At 45.4% G+C, this 22,093-nt stretch overlaps 2 protein-coding genes across 3 annotated transcripts; both read left to right on the forward strand.

The window, feature by feature from the left end:
* The first annotated feature begins 5,113 nt into the window (after nt 1-5,113).
* LOC117872322 (olfactory receptor 51G2-like) lies at nt 5,114-7,493 on the forward strand. 2 transcript variants are annotated; one of them, XM_034760672.1, is made up of 2 exons: nt 5,150-6,053; nt 7,477-7,493. In XM_034760672.1, the coding sequence occupies exons 1-2, from the start codon at nt 5,150-5,152 to the stop codon at nt 7,491-7,493; spliced, it is 921 nt and encodes a 306-aa protein (XP_034616563.1). The 2 variants fall into 2 exon arrangements, with proteins under 2 accessions (XP_034616567.1, XP_034616563.1); XM_034760676.1 differs by lacking the exon at nt 7,477-7,493 and having other exon boundaries at nt 5,114-6,085.
* A 13,106-nt stretch (nt 7,494-20,599) lies between these two features.
* LOC117883758 (olfactory receptor 52K2-like) lies at nt 20,600-21,559 on the forward strand. The gene has a single exon (XM_034783512.1). The coding sequence runs from the start codon at nt 20,600-20,602 to the stop codon at nt 21,557-21,559; it is 960 nt and encodes a 319-aa protein (XP_034639403.1).
* Nucleotides 21,560-22,093: the final 534 nt, after the last annotated feature.

A 22,093-nucleotide genomic window follows, 5' to 3' on the forward strand; every position in this document is an offset into this window, starting at 1 on the left:
TCTAATCACTCAGCAGCCACCTCCACCCTGTACAACCCCTCTTCGGCACATCCTGTGACAGGTCCTGGTAGCACATCTCTGATGAACCTGTGCTAGCAGGGAGCTGGAGAGGGACCTAGAGAAGATGTAGAGGCAGAGAAATTGTGGGTGGTTGGGCCTAGCTCAGAGTGGATCACTCAGATCTATGCCTAACTTTGGGGATCCCTGGATTCTGGGTCTCTCTTTTCATTCCTCAGGGAGAAGGGAAAGGACCTGCCCTCTTGGAACAATCTTAGGGAAATCCATAGGAAGTCTTATGGAATATCCTTTCCCTTCTTATTCTTATTACTATATTTTATTTCAGCAAGATCACAGCTTTGACAGCATCATTGTTACAACTCAGTCGCCCCGAGGTAGCCCTGTGACTAATTGGAACCATACGAACAGTGGTGACAAGCCCAGATTCCAGGAATAGAGCCTGCAGCCGGGCTGGTGCTGCCGACCAATTAGGTAGCATCACCTCTCATCTCATTGGCTGTGACGGGGGTTAAAGCTGGTGCACACTAAGTTAAGCAGCTGAGGTTCCCTGATGGCCAAGTGGCCCCCAAGGGAATGTGCAGACATGCTTCATAAACACAGTTCCCTCCGTATCTGAACAGATACTGCCTGCTGCCTGTGCAACATTGCCGATGACTCCTTGTTGTTTAGGGTGAAGACCTCTCATGTCAGCGGCTCCCCGTCCAGCAGGAATTGGGTACATTGGCAGGTTTCACTATCTTTACAATGCAAAGTGAAGGGGAAAGGCTGCGAGCTGATTCCATTTGCAGATGTTCTGTGCAGTGGCAGAGGACACAGCTGGGCTGTCAGGGTGACTCAGTGACAGGGGCTGGAGGGCAGGGAGAGCTAGAGAGATTGGGAACCCCTCCCCAACAGCTGCCCAAACTGCATGGTGGATTATTCAACCTCAACATGTTAAAACCGTGATTTACCAAGTCAGCATGTCTCAAGCGGTCCCTTTTCTTCCAGTGCCCTGTGCTCTCGGTCCGATTCTGCCAGGGGCTGAGCGAGAGGAGACCCCACGGACTATCAGTGACTAGTTTCCAAATCACTTCAGGTTTATTTGCCTCTGGAAATTTTATCAGCAAATGTATTTTCTATTATTTTATTCTCTGACTTGATTGTGGATGCAGGAATAGGGCATATTTCTGTTTCCTGACTGGCTGAGGGCTCTAGAATCTCTGCCCTGTAAAGTTACAGGGCTACTGCCATCTCTGCCCCCTCCCTGGTTTCCAAATCCTGCAGGCCTCCTGCCCTCAGAATGGGCCCTGGGCTACCGCACACTGCAGGTCGACTATGCTTACTGAGCAGGTCCCAGTGGGTTTGGCACCTGTGGTTCTTCCCTCTAGGAGTGGTGAGACGAGTGACCAGCCAGTCCTCTTGAACCAAAATACTGTTTAATCTGAAGAGCAGGAAGAAAGTGTAACATGGTAGAATAGGAGGGTTTTCAGAGAACTGTCTGTACATGTCTCTGACCCCAAGCCTTGAAACTCTGATGGGGATCCAAGCAGGTCAAGGATTTCCCAAGCGGTGTCTGTGAGTGTCAGTCTGAAGAGCTTCTCAGTAATAGCTACCCCACCTCTGGACAAATTCCCAGTCCTGGCAAAAGAAGCTGTGTAACGTGGCTGGAGCCTGGAAATAGGCTCTTACCAGCTTGCAGCTCCGGCGATGTCTCTCAGCTTCCCTGAAGTGCTAACGGAGAGATGGCTTTTCTTGAGCTGTTACTTCCCTACCACTTCGTTCTCCAGCAGCCTCTTATTAAATTAAGAGAAGCGGTACTGGTTTAACCTATTATAGCCATGGCATAAACATCCCAATCGTTAACCCAATATAGCTCTACAGCAAATATCCCCAGAACTGGGTTTAACACACACATTCATTATGGCAGCTCAGCTCCCTGTATGTCCCAATGCCATTCCCAGGTGGTATGGATTTTGTGAATACAGGACATAGACAGTCATGGTGAGAAAGAGGAATAGTCTACTTTCATGTGTGAAATGAAGTTGCATTTCAATGAATTCTCATGCAGTTGACTTTGAAATCCAGTTCCTGCAAACCCTCATCAGATCTGAATAACAGGTGCTGAGGTTACTATGTAATAGATCAAGTATCAGGGGGTAGCCGTGTTAGTCTGTATCTACAAAAACAACAAGGCAGGGGGTAGCCGTGTTAGTCTGTATCTACAAAAACAACAAGGAGTCTGGTGGCACCTTAAAGACTAACAGATTTATTTGGGCATAAGCTTTCGTGAGTAAAAACCTCACTTCTTCGGATGCATAGAGTGAAAGCTACAGATGCAGGCATTATATACTGACACATGGAGAGCAGGGAGTTACTTCACAAGTGGAGAACCAGTGTTGACAAGGCCAATTCAATCAGGGTGGATGTAGTCCACTCCCAATAATAGATGAGGAGGTGTCAATTCCAGGAGAGGAAAAGCTGCTTCTGTAGTGAGCCAGCCACTCCCAATCCCTATTCAAGCCCAGATTAATGGTGTTAAATTTGCAAATGAATTTTAGTTCTGCTGTTTCTCTTTGAAGTCTGTTTCTGAAGTTTTTTTGTTCAATGACAGTGACTTTTAAATCTGTAATAGAATGACCAGGGAGATTGAAGTGTTCACTTACTGGCTTGTGTATGTTACCATTCCTGATGTCCGATTTGTGTCCATTTATTCTTTTGCGGAGGGACTGTCCCGTTTGGCCAATGTACATGGCAGAGGGGCATTGCTGGCACATGATGGCATATATGACATTAGTGGATGTGCAGGTGAATGAGCCCCTGATGTTGTGGCTGATGTGGTTGGGTCCTCTGATGCTGTTGCCAGAGTAGATATGGGGACAGAGTAGGCAACGAGGTTTGCTACAGGGATTGGTTCCTGGGTTGGTGTTTCTGTGGTGTGGTGTGTAGTTGCTGGTGAGTATTTGCTTCAGGTTGGGGGGTTGTCTGTAAGCGAGGACTGGCCTGCCTCCCAAGGTCTGTGAGAGTGAGGGATCATTTTCCAGGATAGGTTGTAGATTGTGGATAATGCGCTGGAGAGGTTTTAGCTGGGGGCTGTATGTGATGGCCAGTGGTGTTCTGTTATTGTCCTTGTTGGGCCTGTCCTGTAGTAGGTGATTTCTGGGTACCCGTCTTGCTCTGTCAATCTGTTTCCTCACTTCCCCAGGTGGGTATTGTAGTTTTACGAATGCTTGATAAAGATCTTGTAGGTGTTTGTCTCTGTCTGAGGGGTTGGAGCAAATTCGGTTGTATCTTAGGGCTTGGCTGTAGACTATGGATCGTATGATGTGTCTTGGATGGAAGCTGGAGGCATGTAGGTACGTATAGCGGTCAGTAGGTTTCCGGTATAGGGTGGTGTTTATGTGACCATCACTTATTTGTACTGTAGTGTCCAGGAAGTGGATCTCTTGTGTGGACTGGTCCAGGCTGAGGTTGATGGTGGGGTGGAAATTGTTGAAGTCCAGGTGGAATTCTTCAATGGCCTCCTTTCCGTGGGTCCATATGATGAAGATGTCATCAATGTAGCGCAAGTAGAGGAGGGGCACTAGGGGACGAGAGCTGAGGAAGCGTTGTTCTAAGTCAGCCATAAAAATGTTGGCATACTGTAATAGAGAGTATCAGGGGGTAGCCATGTTAGTCTGTATCTACAAAAACAACAAGGAGTCTGGTGGCACCTTAAAGACTAACAGATTTATTTGGGCATAAGCTTTCGTGGGTAAAAACCTCACTTCTTCGGATGCATCTACACTTACCTCCGGGTCCGGCGGTAAGCAATCGATCTTCTGGGATCGATCCCGGAAGTGCTTGCCGTCGACGCCGGTACTCCAGCTCGGTGAGAGGAGTACACAGCATCAACGGGGGAGCCTGCCTGCCACGTCTGGACCCGCAGTAAGTTCGAACTAAGGTACTTCGAATTCAGCTACGTTATTAACGTAGCTGAATTTGCATACCTTAGTTCGAAATGGGGGGTTAGTGAGGACCAGGCCTTAGTCTTTAAGGTGCCCCAAGACTCCTTGTTGTTTATGTAATAGAGAGTGAGAGCTCAGGGACTCAGAATTATCTACACTCACCCCAATGTCTGTTATCACTCCGGATACAGGCTTGTAACTTACCAGGAATATACAAACACTTGCACAGGGAAAGGATGCAGGTCCTGTGAGGAGGTAGAATAGCCTGCAGGATGATCGAACTCTCTAGATTTTTTAAATGCTGACCAGGAAAAGCACTTCAACTTCTCTTGGAGAATTGTTGGGGGTCACAGTGTATCACCGGGATCGTTTGGTAAGGGAAAGTTAATACAGCTCTGTTCTGATCAAATTTGCACATGTAAATATGGAGTTACACTGTAGATGTAAATGTTACTGAATTCAGAACCTGAACCTATGAATTTATCCAATGTACTGGAAAGAGGCAGTGAGATAATTTGGACTCTCAGGAGTGGACACAATAAAAAAAAAGTATATAATGAGGCAATGAAACATGTTTATAAATAGCTTCTATGCATATTTTCACCATGCATTTGCAATGTGTTTACACATGTCATGATACATTGGGGCACACTCAGACACGAAGGGCAAGACACTGTGTGTGCGGTAAAGTCACACTTGTAAAATCACACAGTGCTCAAGTAGGTTATGGAACTCCCAGCCACAAGATATCAATGGTGCCAAAAACTTAGCAAGATTCAAAGAGGGATGGGATGTTCATATGGCTAAGCAGAAAATTAAATTACAATAATGAGGGTTTTTAAAAGAGTCTTCTAAGGGCTGTAAACCTTCCTGATTATACCACTAAATATGTCTCGAACTAATGGGTGTCAGACAGAAACATTTCCTGACTATTACAGAGCTTCTTGGACAGTCCTCTCTAGCATCTGGAACTGGCCACTGGATACTGAGCTGTATGGACTACAGGTCTGATACAGTCTGGCAATGCCTATCTTCCTATCGGTGGTGAAAATCCAAGACAATATTTTTGCTTATCTTCCTTCAGCTCCTGGGATTCTCTAGACTTCCACTAAGATCAGAAAGATGTCTAGTTAAATATCATCTAGTCTCCTATTCTTTTTCTTTTCAGGAAGGAAAGCTCAAAACTCCTCGGACGAGCCTAGTACATTATGTCATCTGTCAATGACACCAAATTCAACTCTGCAGTGTTCCTTCTCACCGGGATACCTGGGCAGGAAGACGCCCATCTCTGGATCTCTATCCCCTTCTGCTTAATGTACGCTATTTCAATAGTAGGAAATTCAGTCATTCTGTTCATTATAAAAACAGATCCAAGCCTCCATGAGCCCATGTACATTTTCCTTTCCATGTTGGCCGTTACAGATCTTGGCTTATCCATAGCCACCATGCCAACGATACTGGGCATATACTTGTTTAACTCTAGGGAGATCAGCCTCGATGCCTGTTTTGCCCAGGTCTTCTTCATCCACTCGCTTTCATTAACTGAATCCTCCATGCTGTTACTGATGGCCTTTGACCATTTTGTTGCAATCTGTAACCCGCTGAGATATGCTTCCATATTAACTCTGCCAAGAATAGCCAAAATGGGACTGGTGTTTGCGCTAAGAGGGGTGGTCCTAGTATTCCCAGTCCCATTTCTCCTGAAACGGTTCCAATACTGTCGAGCCAATGTCCTCTCCCATTCCTACTGTCTGCATCAGGAGGTCATGAAGATGGCTTGTTCAGACATCACAGTCAATAGCATCTATGGCTTGTCTGTTAAACTCTTAACGGTTGGGTTGGATTCATTGCTCATCTTTCTCTCTTATGTGATGATCATCAAAACAGTGCTGAGCGTCGCGTCCCCCATGGAGTGCCTCAGGGCCCTGAACACCTGCGTCTCCCACCTCTGTGCCGTCCTGCTCTTCTTCACACCAGAAATTGGCTTGTCTGTGATACACAGATTCGGGAATAGCTCTTCTCACTTGCTTCAGATTCTCCTGGGCTATGTCTACTTGCTGGTCCCACCCCTGATGAACCCAATTGTGTACAGCGTGAAAAGCAAACACCTTCGTGCGAGAATAATCAGGGTGTTCATCAAATAAAGAGTCAGTTCATCACCTGGATCTTGCGCTGCTGATATTGACCATGAGAAACACAGGTCACCTATTCCTTCCTGGACACTTACATCTGAGGTGACATGAGCTACTGATCTCCACTCTGTAGTGGTTCAGGTGGGGTCTAAGTCCTTGAGCAATGTGTGGTGGCTTGTCCCCAAACACTGTTGAGGGAGGGCAGTGCACTGGTGGAAGGAAACCAAGCAGGAAGCAGCATTTAAAAATTGAATGTGGTCGAGGAGAGCCGGGGACAGATGAGATGTTGGCTAGTAAAGAGCAGTATCGGTGGCTGCGCCAACCTCACCATTCTTGCTGATACAGTCAATAAAGAGAAGGGATGTGGATGTTGTTTCCCATTACACCTGGGCTGTAGCTGTTCCGTCTCTGGTTAAAAAACAAGGGGCCATGAAAAAAGCTGCAGAGCTGTTGTGGAGTCGCAGTCCTGGCCCTCCCTGAGCGCTAAATGTGCTGCATGATCCATGGGGGCTGCACCAGCTGTGGACAGGGGCTACTCAACTGCCACGGACACACACTCTTCTCCTACACCCTGAGCCAAGTGGTTGTGACTGAGTCATGTCAGAGACATGACTAACATCAGAGCCCCAAGAAAAGCCATTCACAGAACCCCCCGCAGCTCCCCCATTGATGGCTCTGCACACCACACACCTGCTGAACCACTCCCCACCGAGGCAGGGCAGAGTTGCGTGTGTGAGTGAGGGTCTGACACACAGGCGTTCTAGCAAGAGACTCAGGCTCAGATTCCCTCCTGCTTCCCTCAGATTGTGCTGCCCCAGCAATGCAAAGGGGTGGAAATGGACTTCAACTCCCCAACAAAGATGTGGTTAGCTCCTGTCCCAGTCCAGCACATTTACCATAGGGTGACCACCTCTCAAAAGGCAAAAGTGGGACACATGCAAGAGCCCTGTCCCCTCTGTGACCTCGCTCCAGCCACTTCTCATCCCCCTTGAGATCCTATCCCCTGCTCCTCCTCATTACCCAGGGCTCCATCCCCTGTCCAGGCTATAAGCCAGAGCCGGGCCATGATAAAAGCTGCCTGAGAGAAGCCCCCACCTTGTCTCCCCACCCCAAGGATGTTCAAACCAGGGACGCTGGTGAGCCTGGGACTCTCCTCAGTGGTTCCCTGGGCAGCTCTTACCCAAATCAAGCTCAGGCCTGATCAGGGGGGTGGCTCTACAGGGGAAGGGGAAGAGGAAGAGCAGAGGGTGGGGTCTCAGGGGAAAAGTTTGGGCAGAGGGCGGGGTCTCGAGGAAAAGGAGAAGCAGGGAATACAGCAAGCCTAAAACAATGCAGACTCCTGCAAGGAGGTTGCTGGGGTCAGGAGCTCATGAGTAAAGGAGGAAGATGGGGCCGGAAGGTAGGAGAGCCTGTGCTTTAGAGAAGACTCAATAAATGTGACCCTACAAAGGGGGTTCTTGTTTTAAGTATCCCGGGATGAGAGTAAGTCATTGCAAGGACCTTTGAGGGAAAGGCAGGGTGCCTGAATTTCTAGCTCAGGCAAGTAGGGGACACTATGGGATGGCCCCAATCTGCAGGAACTTGGCCAGAGTGTGCCATGCTCTTGGGAGCCATTACCGATGGGCGGAGGTCAGCCCAGCTCCCAGGCTGCTCTAAACTCTGCTGAGGGAAGGGGAGAATCAAATCAGGCCAGGGAATCAAACTTCTGTAACTGGCTCCTTGCCATCCCTGCTCTCTGCAGTGCATGAGGGAGCTCCTCTGGTACAGCAGAGAATCTAGCTGGGACTGTTACAGCTCAGATGGCTGGAAGGCTGGTCCTGTAGTCTGGGTACTGCTCTGTGACTCAATAAAGCTGGGTTTGATTCCCTTGCCCTGTGTGACTGTGGGCCATTGGCTGTCTCTGGGCCTCTGCACAGGTCAATAATAGCCTTGCCATCCCTCACTGTGGTGGCAGGAGGATAAATACATTCAAGGATGTTCTGATACCCTAACATCAGGTCTATATCAGGGTCCCACAGAGCAATGCTCCTAACATTTGTCTATAAAGGCCTCTTACCACAGCCCCCTGTGACAGCTGGATTCTGGGAAGCCTCGTGACTCCAGCACCGTGGTGTCTGTGGCACATGTGGGGGAGCTAGGGGGTGACAGTGCGGGGAAAGTAGTGGATTTCTGAGGAGAGTGTTGGAGTGTCACAGGGTCACAGGGAGTTTCAGCCAGTCACTGGACTGGTGTTTGCCAGCCATTGAGGCTGAATGGGTTGAACTGCCAAATAATGGAGCAATGGCCATGGAGGGATCATCTTAGATGGTCTGGGTGGGAGAAAGGTCTGAGGCAAAGATCAGCTTCACACCTTGACCCTATAATACGGACATGGCTGAGCACTATGGTGATTGTGCCCAGGCTCACTCAGGTTTCAGCAAAGGCTGCTTCCACAAGAAAGGGGCAAACAGATGGGAAGATGCTCTCAGAAACAAAGGGAAACTAGGCTGGGACCCGAGAGTTCCTTAGCTTACTGAAAGTTGGGCCAGTTCTGTTCCTCTATCTCCAGAGCGAAGCCTGTCTAACTTAGTTTAAGTGATACATGAGATGTATGAATGTACATGAGTGGAAGCTGCCTGTTATTATAAAACCATTTTCTCTAATGCTTCGTGCTGTTTGCTAATAAACCTCATTGTTTTAAGGAGGCTGGAGGTGTCTGTGTAGCTCTGGTCACAAGCTCCCGAAGGGCAGAGACCAAGGTGTCCAGTCACTGCTGCTTGGTGATAAGCTTTTGTCATAGATGGGATGCTGTTCCCAGCTTGAAGACTGGGACAATTGTAAGATTCTCCCCAGGACAGAAAGGACTAGTTTAGACAATAAAGAAACCATATATCCCAGTTTTACTGTGACAATCCCGATTCTTCTTGGCCAGCATCTATCCTTGTTGAATTCCTGTCAGCATTCAGAGGAGCAACTTGTTCAAGCTGCATCCAAGATAATGATGTGCTCAAAACAATGATTCATAGAGTCAGAGAATTTAAGGTCAGAATAAGCCTTTATATCATCTAGTCCAGACGCTCTCAAACTAGGTGGTGGGCTTCCCTGGTGGGGGTGTGGAATGTATTTAGAGGGCTGGGGCCATGAGAAAATGTAGGGGAAAATCTTCCTGTACACATTTTACTCACACCAATGAATAACTACCCAAGCTCATCCCTGCAGACACATCCAGTCCCCAGTCGGCGCTGTGTGTTTGTCTCTAGGTGGCACTTTTCATTTTGGTGGATTACTGTTAAGCTTGAATAGCATTATACAAAGTCCTAGACATCTCAACGTGGCTCTGTTTGCTATGGCACGGCGTGCCAATTTCATTGTAAGCAGGGACCAAAATCACAGTTTTGCTTTTGCTCTTATTTCACGGGATAATTGGCTCATTTGTGTAACTAAAAAAAAACAACTGCAAGTGAAAAACAACAAAGCTGAAACTAATTCAATCGAAGCCATGCCACCACATAAATCAGTATATATATTTGTGTGCCTGGGGGAAGGCATAAACTCTTATAGACACAAAGAAGCAAGTATGATCAAATAAGTTAGAGAACAACTGATCTAGTCTGAACTCCTGTATGGCACAAGCTGCAGAATTTCACCCATTTATCCCCATCTTGAACCCAATGACTTGTGTTCTATTAATGCATGACATGCATTCCTCTAAAGCGGATCTTCCAGGAAGACACCAAGTCTTGGTTTAGTGATAGCAGGAGGATCCAGCATCTCCCTTGGCAGTTTGCTTGACTGGTTAGTCACCCTTGCTGTTAAAAATGTATGCCTCATTTCCCAATTTAATTTGTCTGGCTTCAGTTTCCAGCCACTGCTTCTTGTAATAAATTACCCTGCTAGATTAAGGAGCCCATTAGTAGCTGGTATTTCATCCCTCTGAAAGTGCTTGTACACTGTCATCAAATCACCTCTCAGTCTTCCCTACTTCTACTCACTGTGTCCCTGTTTATACAGCTGAGGGTAAGTTGGAAACAACGGAGGAGGAGAAAAACCTGGATATATTAGTCAGTCTCAGGATGACTGTGAGCCACCAATGTGATGCAGTTGTGAACAAGGCAGATGAAACCCTAGAATGTGGCAGTGAGACAGGGAAGTTTTAATATCCTTATATCAAGCACTGGTGAAACATTTCCTGAAAAACTGTTAAATTCTGGTCACTCATATTCAAGAACGATGAATTCAGGCCGGAGCAGCTGTGGAGAAAGGCTCCTGAGATTGTGAGGGCAATGGAGAGACTGACTTTGGAGGAGAATGAAAGAGCTTGGCTGGTTTAGCCTAACACAATGCAGGCTGAGCGTGAATTGGATTTCACTATAAATACATTGGTGGGAGTGGTGTGTAAACACCAGGAAGGGAAATGAGCTCCTGAAGCTAAAGGACAGTGTTGGCACAGGAACAAATGGGGACAAAGTCATGAGGAGCAAACTGAGGCTGGGAAGGAGAAGGAGGTTTCTGACCATCCGAGGAGGGAGATTCAGAAACAGCCGCCCAACAGGAGCGGGGAGGGGAAACAAGACAGCTGGTTTAAATTGAAGTTTCACAATTTCATGCACTGGATAATATTCCAGGGTCGCCTGCCATAATAGGGAAATGGTCTCATTGACCCAGGCGTTCCCTTTAAATCTTATGTCCATATGGATCACCCATTTGCCCATTTTGCGTCACACTGGGTGCTCATGTAGAGTTCCTAGTCCACTATGCCCCTCTCTGTGCCTTGGCAAATGGATTTATCACTCAGTAGATTAAAAAGAAACCCATAACTCAGTGTTATCATCTGGAAAAATAATGGTTCTTGGGTTCCTGTTTAGTGATGTCACAGGAGTTTAATTCCCTGAGTTTCTGGTCATCTCAGCATGCCGAGCCGCCAGCTGCCCCCTCCCCAGCCCCTAGCCCCAGAGAGGAAGGATGGTTCAGCGGTTAAAGTGCTGGCCTGGGACTCAGAGGAACTGGCTTCAGTTCCAGGCTTTTTCACAGTCTTCTGTGACCTTGGGCAACTCACTTATGCCCTCTGTGCCTCAGCAACATGTGTTTTAATATGGCTCAATGGCTTCGATCTATCAGAGAAAGTTATAACAGGATCCAATGATTGAAAACTGAAGCTAGACACATTCAGACTTGAACTAAAGCGTAATTCTTTTAACAATGAGGGTAATAAACCATTGGAACAATTTACCAAGGACTGTGGTAGATTCTCCAGCAATGACAATTGTTAAATCAAGGCAGGATGTTGTTATAACAGCTCTGCCCTGGGACTTATTTTAGGGCAGGCCTCTTGCTTGTGCTATGCAGGGGTCAGGCTAGGTAATCACAGTGGTGCCTTCTGATCTTCAGATCTAGGAACGTTTGACTCTGCACAGTGGTGTTAATTGCATGGCCCTACTGCGTGGGGTATTGTTCTGATAAATATTTTAGAGATTATGAGGCGCTCGGGTGCTACAATATTTGGAGCCATAGCTATATGCATTGCAGAGATTTCAGCTCGGTGTCCCTCACTAGGATGGTTTGGGGGCACTGGGTGGAGAACTTGAACTTTTCCCAAAACGCCTTAGTGATGAAGCCTATAGGATGGAAGAATCCCATGCACTGCTACAGGCTGGGGACTGATTGGCTAAACAGCAGTTCTGCAGAAAAGGACCTGGGAATTACAGTGGATGAGAAGCTGGATATGAGTCAGCAATGTGCCCTTGTTGCCAAGAAGGCTAACAGCATATTGGGCTGCATTAATTTGAGCATTGCCAGAAGATTGAGGGAAGTAATTATTCCCCTCTATTCAGCACTGGTGGGGCCACATCTGGAGTCTTGCATGCAGTTTTGGACCCCCAGTACAGAAGGTATGTGGACAAATTGAGGAGCGTCAAAAGGAGGGCAACTAAGATGATTAGGGGGCTGGAGTATATGGCTTATGAGGAGACGCTGTTCCAAGTGGGGTCATGTAGTCTGCAGAAGAGAAGAGTGAGGGGGGATTTGATAGCAGCCTTCACCTACCTGAAAGGGGGTTCCAAGGAGGATTGATCTAGACTGTTCTCAGAGGTACCTGATGACAGAACAAGGAGTAATGGTCTCAAGTTGCAGTGGGGGAGGTCTAGGTTGGATATTAGGAAAAACTATTTCCCTAGGATGGTGGTGAAGCACTGGAATGGGTTACCTAGCAAGGTGGGGAATTTCCATCCTTAAAGGTTTTTTAAAGCCCGGCTGGGATGATTTCGTTGGGGTTGATCCTGTTTGAGTAGGGGGTTGGACTAGATGACCTCCTGAGGTTTCTTCCAACCCTGATATTCTATGATTCTATAATTAGCACAGCATCTTTTCTCGAGTGAGTTCTTTGCTCCTCCTGAAGCTTGGCAGTAAGGTGGGGGAATGAGGACATGCTTTCAGAAAACAAAGGATCTGGACAGCATTGCCTGGCTGAACAGAGCCCTGCTGGGCTGTCTCTCGGTCTGATCCTGACCCCCCACCCACTCCATGAGCAATGAGAGCTGCTCTAGCACTGGAGACAGACCTCAGACCCGGCATCCAAATTTTCATCATCACCAAGTTTGGGGACATCTGGATCTGGGGGAGGGTGTTGTTTGACCCTATAGAGAGCTAGCAGCAGGCATTTCAAGCTGGGTTGTGACACATCCCTTACTATTAAGAATGTGCATGGCCTTGCTTAGAGCGTGTGCATGTCTCATGCTTGAACATGAGGAGGAGACGCTCTGTGAGCTGTCCCTCGGTTACCCAGTGACTCTGCGAGCCAGTTACTTATATATTTGGCTGTCTGTAGCCTAATCCTGTTCCTTACAATGGGGAGCTCTGTAGCCAAGGGCACAGAGAAACAGTGTCAAGGGACCACATGGGAATCTCAGCATTCAACATAATGGTGTGATTATGAGATGTGATTATGACATAATTATGATACCTGTGGTACAAGATATGTCTTGAGAGGTATCATTGGAAAAGTTATGGTTTGCTGAATATGATTATCCTATTGGCATGCATATATCAATTTTGCACCTGAAGTTGTGAATATTGACTATGTATCTATATTTCAAATGTGCTTACTCCGGGTAACACCCACAACTAGCCTTTTGGGTCCAAACATGAAGAAACTAGACAGTGCTGATGGCTCATCAACAAAGATAACAGTTGCATATGAAAACGTGGTGAACTGCTTATATCATCAGAGGGTGAGAAATTGCTTCTTCAAATCCCATCTCTCTAGTATGTTAGGCTAAGTTTAAAGTTCTGTATATTTGCTAGGAAATATGCTTTGGTCTGTTTGCTATATTTTATAATCACACAAAATTTGTGTTTCTGTAGATAATATAGTAGATCAATCTAGGTTGTATTTCCCTAGTTTGTTAATGAGAAAGTCATGCAAGACTGTATTTAAAGCCTTATTAAAGTCTAGATATACTACATCTACCGCCACCTTAGCCATACTCTGTCAAAGAAAGCTATCAGGTTGGTTTGACATGATTCATTCTTGACAAATCCATGCTGCCTATTGCTTATCACCTTGTTATCTTCTAGATGTTTGCAAATGGATTCTATAATTATTATTTTAATTATTTGCTCCATTATCTTACCGGGTACAGAAGTTAAGCTGACTGGTGTTTAATTTCCTGGATTGTCCTTTTTTCCCTTTTTATAAATGGTCACTATATTTGCCCTTTTCCAGTCTCCTAGAATCTCTCCCATATTCCATGACTTTTCAAAGATAATAGCTAGAGCCTTGGATATCACCTCAGTCAGCTCTTTTAGTATTCTAGGATCATTTCATCAGGCCCTGGGGACTTGAAGACATCTAACTTGTCTAAATATTTTTTAACCTGTTCTTTCCCTATTTTAGCCTCTGATCCTATCTAATTTTCACTGGCATTCACTACATTAGGTGAAAAGTCGCAACAAGCCTTCTTGGTGAAAACTGAAACAAAGAAGTCATTAAGCACCTCTGTCATTTCCACATTTTCTGTTATTGTTCACTACTCATTGAGTAATGGGCCTATGCTATTCTTGGTCTTCCTCTTGTGTCTAATGTATTTGTAGAATGTTTTCTTGTTACCCTTTATGTCTCTAGCTAGTTTGATCTCATTTTGTACCTTAGCATTTCTAATTTTGCCCTTACATACTTGTCTTATTTGTTTATATTCATTCTTTGTAATTTGACCGAGTTTCCACTTTTTGTATGACTCTTTTTTGATTTTTAAATCAATGAAGATCTCCTGGTTAAGCCAAGATGGTCTCTTCCATACCTCCTATCTTTTCTACACCATAGAATAGTGTGCTCCTCTGCAATTAACAATGTTTCTTTGAAAAACTGCTAACTGTCTTCAATTGTATTTCCTCTTAGACTTGCTTCCTGTGGGATGTTACCTACCAACTCCCTGAGATTTCTAAAGTCTGCCTTCTTGAAATTCATTGTCTTTATTTTGCTGTTCTCCCGCCTACCATTCCTTGGAATCATGAACATGATCACTTTCACTCAAGATGCCTTCCACTTTCAAATACTCAATCAGTTCCTCCCTATTTGTCTGAATCAAATCTAGAGCAGCCTCTCCCCTAGTAGCGTTCTCCACCTTCTGGAATAAAAAAAATAGTCTCCAATGCATTCCAAGAACGTTTCGGATAATCTGTGCCTTGCTGTGTTATTTTCCCAGCAGATGTCTGGGTAGTTGAAGTGCCCCATCACCATCAAATCCTGTACTTTGGATGTTTTTGTTTTTTGTTTATAAAAAGGCTCATTCATGTCTTCTTCCTGGTTAGGCGGTCTATAGTAGACCCCTACAATGATAGCACCCTTGTTTTTTACCCCTTTTATCCTTACCCAGAGACTTAGTACAAGTCTGTTTCCTATTTCCATCTCAACCTCAGACCAAGTGTATACAATTTTAATATATAAGGCAACATCTTCTCCCTTTTTTCTGACCTCTCCTTCCTGAGCTAGCTAGCCGCACCCTTATATACCAATATTACAGTCATGTGTATTATCCCACCAAGCCTCTGTGGTGCCAACTATATTATAGTTGTGTTCATTTACTAGCATTATGAATTCTTCCTGCTTATTCCCCATACTTCTGGCATTAGTATACAGACATTTTAGATACTGATTTTACCCCACCCAGTTCTGTCTTGACCCTCTTTGATCCCTGCTATTACAGCCCATGCTCCCCCTCCCCAATTGCTGATCCTTCTCCCAGGCCTCAATGTTTTTGACTTACCTGTGGGCTTTGGCCACCTGCCCCCTTCTAACTTAGTTTAAAATCCTCCTCACTAGGTTACCCGGTCTGTATGTATCCAAATACGCTCTTCCCTTCCTTAATAGGTGGACCCCATCTCTGTTTAACAGTCCTTCTTCCTTGAACAGCATCTCATGGTCAAGGAAGCTAAAGCCCTCAGTGTCTCAGGAAGACGGGCTGGTGCCTTGTCCTCTCCGCATTGAGGGAGGGGCACACTGGGTTATAAACTTGCAACTGATCAAGCTTCTGACCAGGACAAGACAATACAGCTCTGGGTCCTAGGCTGGCGAGCTGGGGGGAACTTTCTGGTGCCCCGCTATTGTTGGTTCATAAGTGATTGGTGAAAGTATTCTTGTAATGGCAGCTGGGTGGATTCCTGTCAGAGTATGGCTGTGTAAGTGGAAGACCTGGAGAGGATTGCAACTTCTCATAGCCTCACCATGTGATAGAGGGCTGAGATTGGTATGCCCGAGGGCTCAGAGGTACTGCACTTCCAGGTTGCACACAGGGGAAGACCGACAAACCAGCACATCACAGAGGACCTGCTAGATCTTCAGTCCATTTCCCTCTTGTCATGCACTCAGTTACTGACAGAGAGACGGTGGTTACAGGAAAAGAACTCTGGACTCCTGGGTTCTGTCGTGATTCACTGTGTGACCTTGGCCAAGTCATGTCTCCCTAACCCTCAGTTTACCTATCTGTACAATGGGGATATGTTCTCATTCACTATCCTTCAATGAAACGTTACTGAGGAGTATTAGTGATCTTTGATACCTTAGACAGCTCTGAGTGCCTACAGAAACTGTTCATATTTCCCCTTAATCACCTTGCTCTAGATCATTCTGTCAACAATCTACCCAGCCACTTTGGCATGTACAGGGTATCAGACCTTATGGAGATCTAAGATTAATCCCAGTTTTCTTTCTAATCAACTATATATTGTTTCAATATACACAAATACACAGAGCAGCCAATTCCTCTCTGACTCAGCACAGAGCCCAAGTGTTCTCATCTCCCTTAGGATGACCCCTTAATTACTGTTTACTTCTAAAGCTGGATAAACAGCACAGATATGCAGAGAGGCTTGTGTCCAGCCTGTTAACATCCAGATTCCTCTTCTCCCCTAGATGCTGAGTGAACCCCACTGGGATTGCACATAACCAGTGCACATCCCATTGTGCAATGTTGCTGCAGATGCTGGAGTGAGAGAGATATGGGACACGACTATCTGAGGGGGATTCCCAGGGAAGACACGTCTGTCTCAGAATTCACAGCTACCCATCTCTTACTGAGGAGCTCACCTGCTCGACAAAGGCACTGCAACTTGGGTGTGATGAGAGAGAGTGTAAGTCTGTGGTCCTTTCCATTCTGCACAGCCATTAAACATACCTGGGCCCTTGCCACAGGACATGAGCTTGCTCCAATATCATGGGCCAGAATGTCCCTCTTTGCTGTGTCCCCATGGCTGATCGCCTTCAGCCCAAATCTGGCTGCATTTCAGTGGCACAGGGGATCCTTCATGATGAAAGGTGTTAATGGATGTGTGATACAAGGCCAAATTCTGAGGCTGTAGCCTGTAGTTTGCTCAGGTGCCACTGAATCAGAACACCCCTTGGAGTAAGAACTGAGTAAAGAACTCAGGAGCCAACAGTGTGTTAATGCACGGACACTATCCTCTTCTTAAATGTCAGGGCTCTGGTAGTTAAAAGGTGCATGGGGTGGGGTGTGTGGGGGAACTGTTACCTGACTTTTTATCTGCTGGAAAGCATGGAGGTGCTTGGGCTCTTCACTGGAACAATTATAAGAATTTTTCAACATAGGCAAAACATCTTCTCTTCTAACTTAATTCAAGAAGTTGGCTGTATTGTTCTGCTTGAATATTAAAAAAAAAAAAAAGAACAATTCAGCCTCATGCAGACACCCAGCATGGGAAATTTCAGTCCAAATGATTAAAATTGGCAAACTTATAAGGAATAGAAATGAGGTCTCCTAACTGAAGATGTCAGACAGCCTTAACTAAAGTTGGTGCCATCAGCACGACCCCCAATGGCCAATCCATTTGTGAATCCCATCCAATAATGATGGTGGCAAGAAGTTCCACACGCTAACTATGGATTATGTAAACAATTTCCTTTTCTCAGTGTTATATGTTCAGACTTTCAATGTAATTCCAATTCCCTTGTTTGTGTGGTATGATAGACAGTAAATATGAATGCCTGATCTACTTTCTTTATTGATAGATTCTTAGGGTTTAAGGTCAGAAGAGACTATAAGAGCATCCAGTCTGACCTCCTGTATAACACAGGCCATTACATTTCACCCAGTTGCCCCTGTATTGAGCTCCATGGCTTGTGTTTGACTAAGACCTGGTCTACACTAGGATTTTACATTATGAACTCTTAGAGCCATAGGGTTCGAAGGGACTGCAATGGTCATCCAATCTGACCCCTGCCAAGATGCAAAATTTCATGTATCTTAGTCAATGCCAGACAGTTATCCACGTCCTTTGGAAAACCTCCAGCGAAGGAGATCGAATGACCTTCCCAGGCATCTGTTCCTTTGTCCTACTGTTCTTATATTAGGAAGTTCTTCCTGAGATTTCATCTAAATCTGCTATGCTGTAGTTTAAACCCATTGCCTCTTGTCCTTTCCTTTGCAACAAGAGCGAACAACTTTCCTCCACATTTTTATGAAGCCTTTCAAATTTTGAACACTGCTATCGTGTCCTCTCCCAATCTACTCTTTTAGAAACTAAACATATCCGGTTTCTTCAGATTGCTCATATGGCTTGTACTCCCTCCCTTTCATCATCTTTGTCACTTGCCTCTGGATCCTGTACAGTTATTCTGCATCCTTTGTATACAGCAGTGACCAAAACTGGGCACAGTACTCCAGATGAGGACCAGCGAGCGACAAGTAGAGTGGTAATCTCACCTCTCGTGGCTTGTATGCTATGCCTCTGATAATGCAACTTAACATTCAATTCTCATTTTTCGAAAGAGCAAAAACAATCCACACCCCTGAGAGATGCAGCTATATCAAACTAACCCCAGTGTAGACAGCATGAGGTCAATAGAAGAATTCTTCCATCTACCTAGCTACCACCTCTCAGGCAGGTGGATCACCTATGCTGATGGGAGAACCCCTGCCATCGGTGTAAGTAGTGTCTACAATGAAGTGCTACAGAGCATCGCTGTAGTGCTTTCAGTGTGGAGAAGCCCTAAAGTAGATTTTCCAGAAAAGCATTCAGGCTGTATCTGTAGACGATGGGGAGTTGCAGAATCCAGCACTTCCATTTGCAGTGTGTTCCAACAATTAATCATCTTCAGTGCTAAGCCTTTGGCCCTTATTTCCAACTGCGGTTTGTCTGGCTTCAGCTTCCAGCCATTGGGTCTTGCTCTTCCTTTCTCTGCTAGATTTCAGAGCCCCTTAGTACACAGGGCTTTCTCCCTTCTCCATATCATTGATGAAAATATTGAATAGCATGATGCCTAAAACTGATCCCTGCAGAACACCACTAGAAACCCCTCCATTCCCTGACAATGACCCACTGATAACTGCCTTCTGAGATACGTTGATTATCCAGTTTTTAATCCATTTAACATGTACTCCACTGCTATTGCATTGTGTTCAGTTTTTATCTGCACGTTTTCCCTACTAAATCAAATGCCTCAGAGAAATCAAAGTCTATTGCATCTGCATCATTCCCTTGATCAACCAAACGCACTCTTATTTAAGGATGAAATCGGGTTTATTTGAGAAAACATGTTTTCCATAAACCATGGTGTTGACTGGCATTAATTATATTCCCCGACTTTTTCTTTTTAACTAATCCATTACCAGGATTTTTTCTGTTTTTTCCTCACGTTGTCAAATATTTTTAATAAACTGTCCCTTTATTTTGTTTTAGTTTACATTTAACACAGAACTGTTCTCTATTTGCCATTTTTCTTTGTCTCTGCTGCTGCCTGATTTCATACATCCAGTTCTGAACGAGGTGTGTGGTTGATCTGGGAGTTTGCAACTTGTGTTCGTAATTCTAATGTACTACTGTAGATGGTGTTTAAAATCCTCCTTGACTGCTAATGCACTGGAAAGTATTTCATCACCTCAGGTGAGAGGAGCACTTGATACTGCTTCAGAAAAAAATATTTCTTGAACACATCTACTTTTACTGCAAAATTAACAAGTGTCCTTTCTCTTTGATACATGTTGCTTTCCTCCCCTTAATTACTGTCTGTATTTTTCAGAGTGGTAGCCATGTTAGTCTGTATCAGCAAAAAAGAACAGGAGTACTTGTGGCACCTTTGAGAATAACAAATTTATTTGGGCATAATCTTCTGGGGGCTAAAGCCCCCTTCATCAGTTGCATTCAGTGGAAAATACAGTAGGAATATATATATATATATATATATATATATATATATATATATATATACAGAGAACATGAAAAAAATGGGGATTGCCCAACTCTAATGAGATTAATCGATTAAGGTGGGTTATTATTAGGAGGAGAAAAAAAAAACATTTCCAACAGTTGACAAGAAGGTGTGAGTAACAGTAGGGGGAAAATTAGCATTGGGAAATAGTTTTTAGTTTTTAGTTTGTGTAATGACTCATCCACTCCCAGTCTTTATTCAAGCCTAATTTAATGGGGTCCATTTTGCAAATTAATTCCAGTTCTGCAGTTTCTCGTTGGAGTCTGCTTTTTCAAGATTTTTTGTTGAAGAATTGTCACATTTAAGTCTGTAATTGAGTGGCCAGGGAGGTTGAAGTGTTCTCCAACAGGTTTTTGAATGTTATAATTCTTGACGTCTGATTTGTTTCCATTTATTCTTTTGCGTAGAGACTGTCTGGTTTGGCCAATGTACATGGCAGAGGGGCATTGCTGGCACATGATGGCATATATCACATTGGTAGATGTGCAGGTGAACGAGCCTCTGATAGTGTGGCTGATGTGAATAGGTCCTATGGTGGTGTCCCCTGAATAGATATGTGGACAAAATTGGCAACGGGCTTTGTTGCAAGGATAGGTTCCTGGGTTAGTGTTTTATTGTGTGGTGTGTGGTTGCTGGTGAGTATTTGCTTCAGGTTGGGGGGCATGTAGTTGTGAATGTAGTGTCTCATATTAACATTGTCTCTCCATCTAGGCATTTGTACTGTGACCATTGCCCTAGACCCTGGGCATCTACAGGAAAGCAGGGGAACGTATGGTATATGCAGGAGATACTGTTCTACCTCAGAGCTGGATACCTTCTCCCCCTATTCCATGTCAGATTCCAACACAACCGACTTCACCAACCCCTCCACCTTCATCCTGCTGGGCATTCCTGGCCTGGAGGCGGCCCAGATCTGGATCTCCATCCCCTTCTGCATCATGTACGTCATAGCTGTCTTAGGGAACTTCATCATCCTGTTCATCGTGAAGACGGAGCTGAGCCTCCATGGACCCATGTACTATTTCCTCTGCATGCTGGCTGTCACTGACCTCGTGCTGTGCACGTGCACAATTCCCAAAATGCTGAGCATCTTCTGGTTCAATTCCAGGGAGATAGATTTCACTGCCTGCCTCACCCAGATGTTCTTCATTCATTCCTTCTTTGCAATGGAGTCTGGGATCATCGTGGCCATGGCTTTTGATCGCTACGTGGCCATCTGTGATCCACTGAGACATTCCACCACCCTGACAAACCACGTGGTGGCCAAGATCAGCCTGTCCATGGTACTGCGTGGTGCCATGCTCGCACTGCCCTGTCCCTTGCTCGCAAGACAGTGGTCATATTGCAGAACCAACATCATCCCCCACACATGCTGCGAGCATATGGCAGTGGTGAATCTGGCCTGCGCTGACATCCGCATCAGTAGTTACTATGGCCTCACTGTGGCAAACTTGGTCATCTGTCTAGATATGTTTTTTATCACCGTGTCCTATACCCAGATCCTCAGGGCCATCTTCAGTCTCCCCACAAAGGACGCCCGGCTCAAGACTTTTGGGACCTGCGGCTCCCACCTCTGTGCCATTTTAGCCTTTTACATCCCAGGTCTCTTCTCTATCTTAGCATCTCGAGTTGGCCACCATGTGGCCCTGCATTTCCATGTTCTCTTTGCTAATGTGTGCCTCCTGGTGCCCCCCATGCTAAATCCCATCATTTTCGGTGTGAGGACCAAACAGATCCGGGACAGGCTGCTCCAGCTCTTTACTCATAAGGGGCCTAATGTTTTCTTATAGTTCTCTTGCCTTCAGACCAAGCTCTGTGCACTGCTGGCTTGTGACATGGTGCTGGGCCCTGTTCCCTGGATCACATACTGGACAGTCAGAGAGACATTAAACCCTTTTTTGACCTTACTGTGCTGTCTTAGCATGACAAACTGGGGAATTATTCTGCGTACAACTCACTGTGTTGACAGCTTTCAAATTGCTGGCAACTTGACCCCAATGCCCCACCCTTTGCCCCACCTCTTCCACCAAGGGCCTGCCCTTGCTCTGCCTCTTCCCCCCCAAAGGCCATGCCCCTGTCACTTGCTCCTCCTGTCCCCTTATCACTCGCTGCATCATCTCCATGTCCTTCCCCCCCAGCTGCAAGGGAGCCATTTCAGATTTTGGTAAGGGTGACAACTTTAACCATGATTCAAGGGGCTACTTAGGCACTCAAAACTCTAATTTTGGGAGCATATTATTTAGCAAATAGCTGACAGGAGCACTGTAATCTAATTCCTATATAAAAAAAAGAAAAATAAATAAATATTAGACCGACTCATCTTA

Source organism: Trachemys scripta, chromosome 1, assembly GCF_013100865.1.
Source record: "Trachemys scripta elegans isolate TJP31775 chromosome 1, CAS_Tse_1.0, whole genome shotgun sequence".
In the NCBI taxonomy this organism is placed as follows: domain Eukaryota; kingdom Metazoa; phylum Chordata; order Testudines; family Emydidae; genus Trachemys; species Trachemys scripta.

What these genes read in the sequence shown, in the direction of transcription:
- LOC117883758 (XM_034783512.1), top strand. Translation starts at nt 20,600, where the DNA reads ATGTCAGATTCCAACACAACCGACTTCACCAACCCCTCCACCTTCATC.
- LOC117872322 (XM_034760676.1), top strand. Translation starts at nt 5,150, where the DNA reads ATGTCATCTGTCAATGACACCAAATTCAACTCTGCAGTGTTCCTTCTC.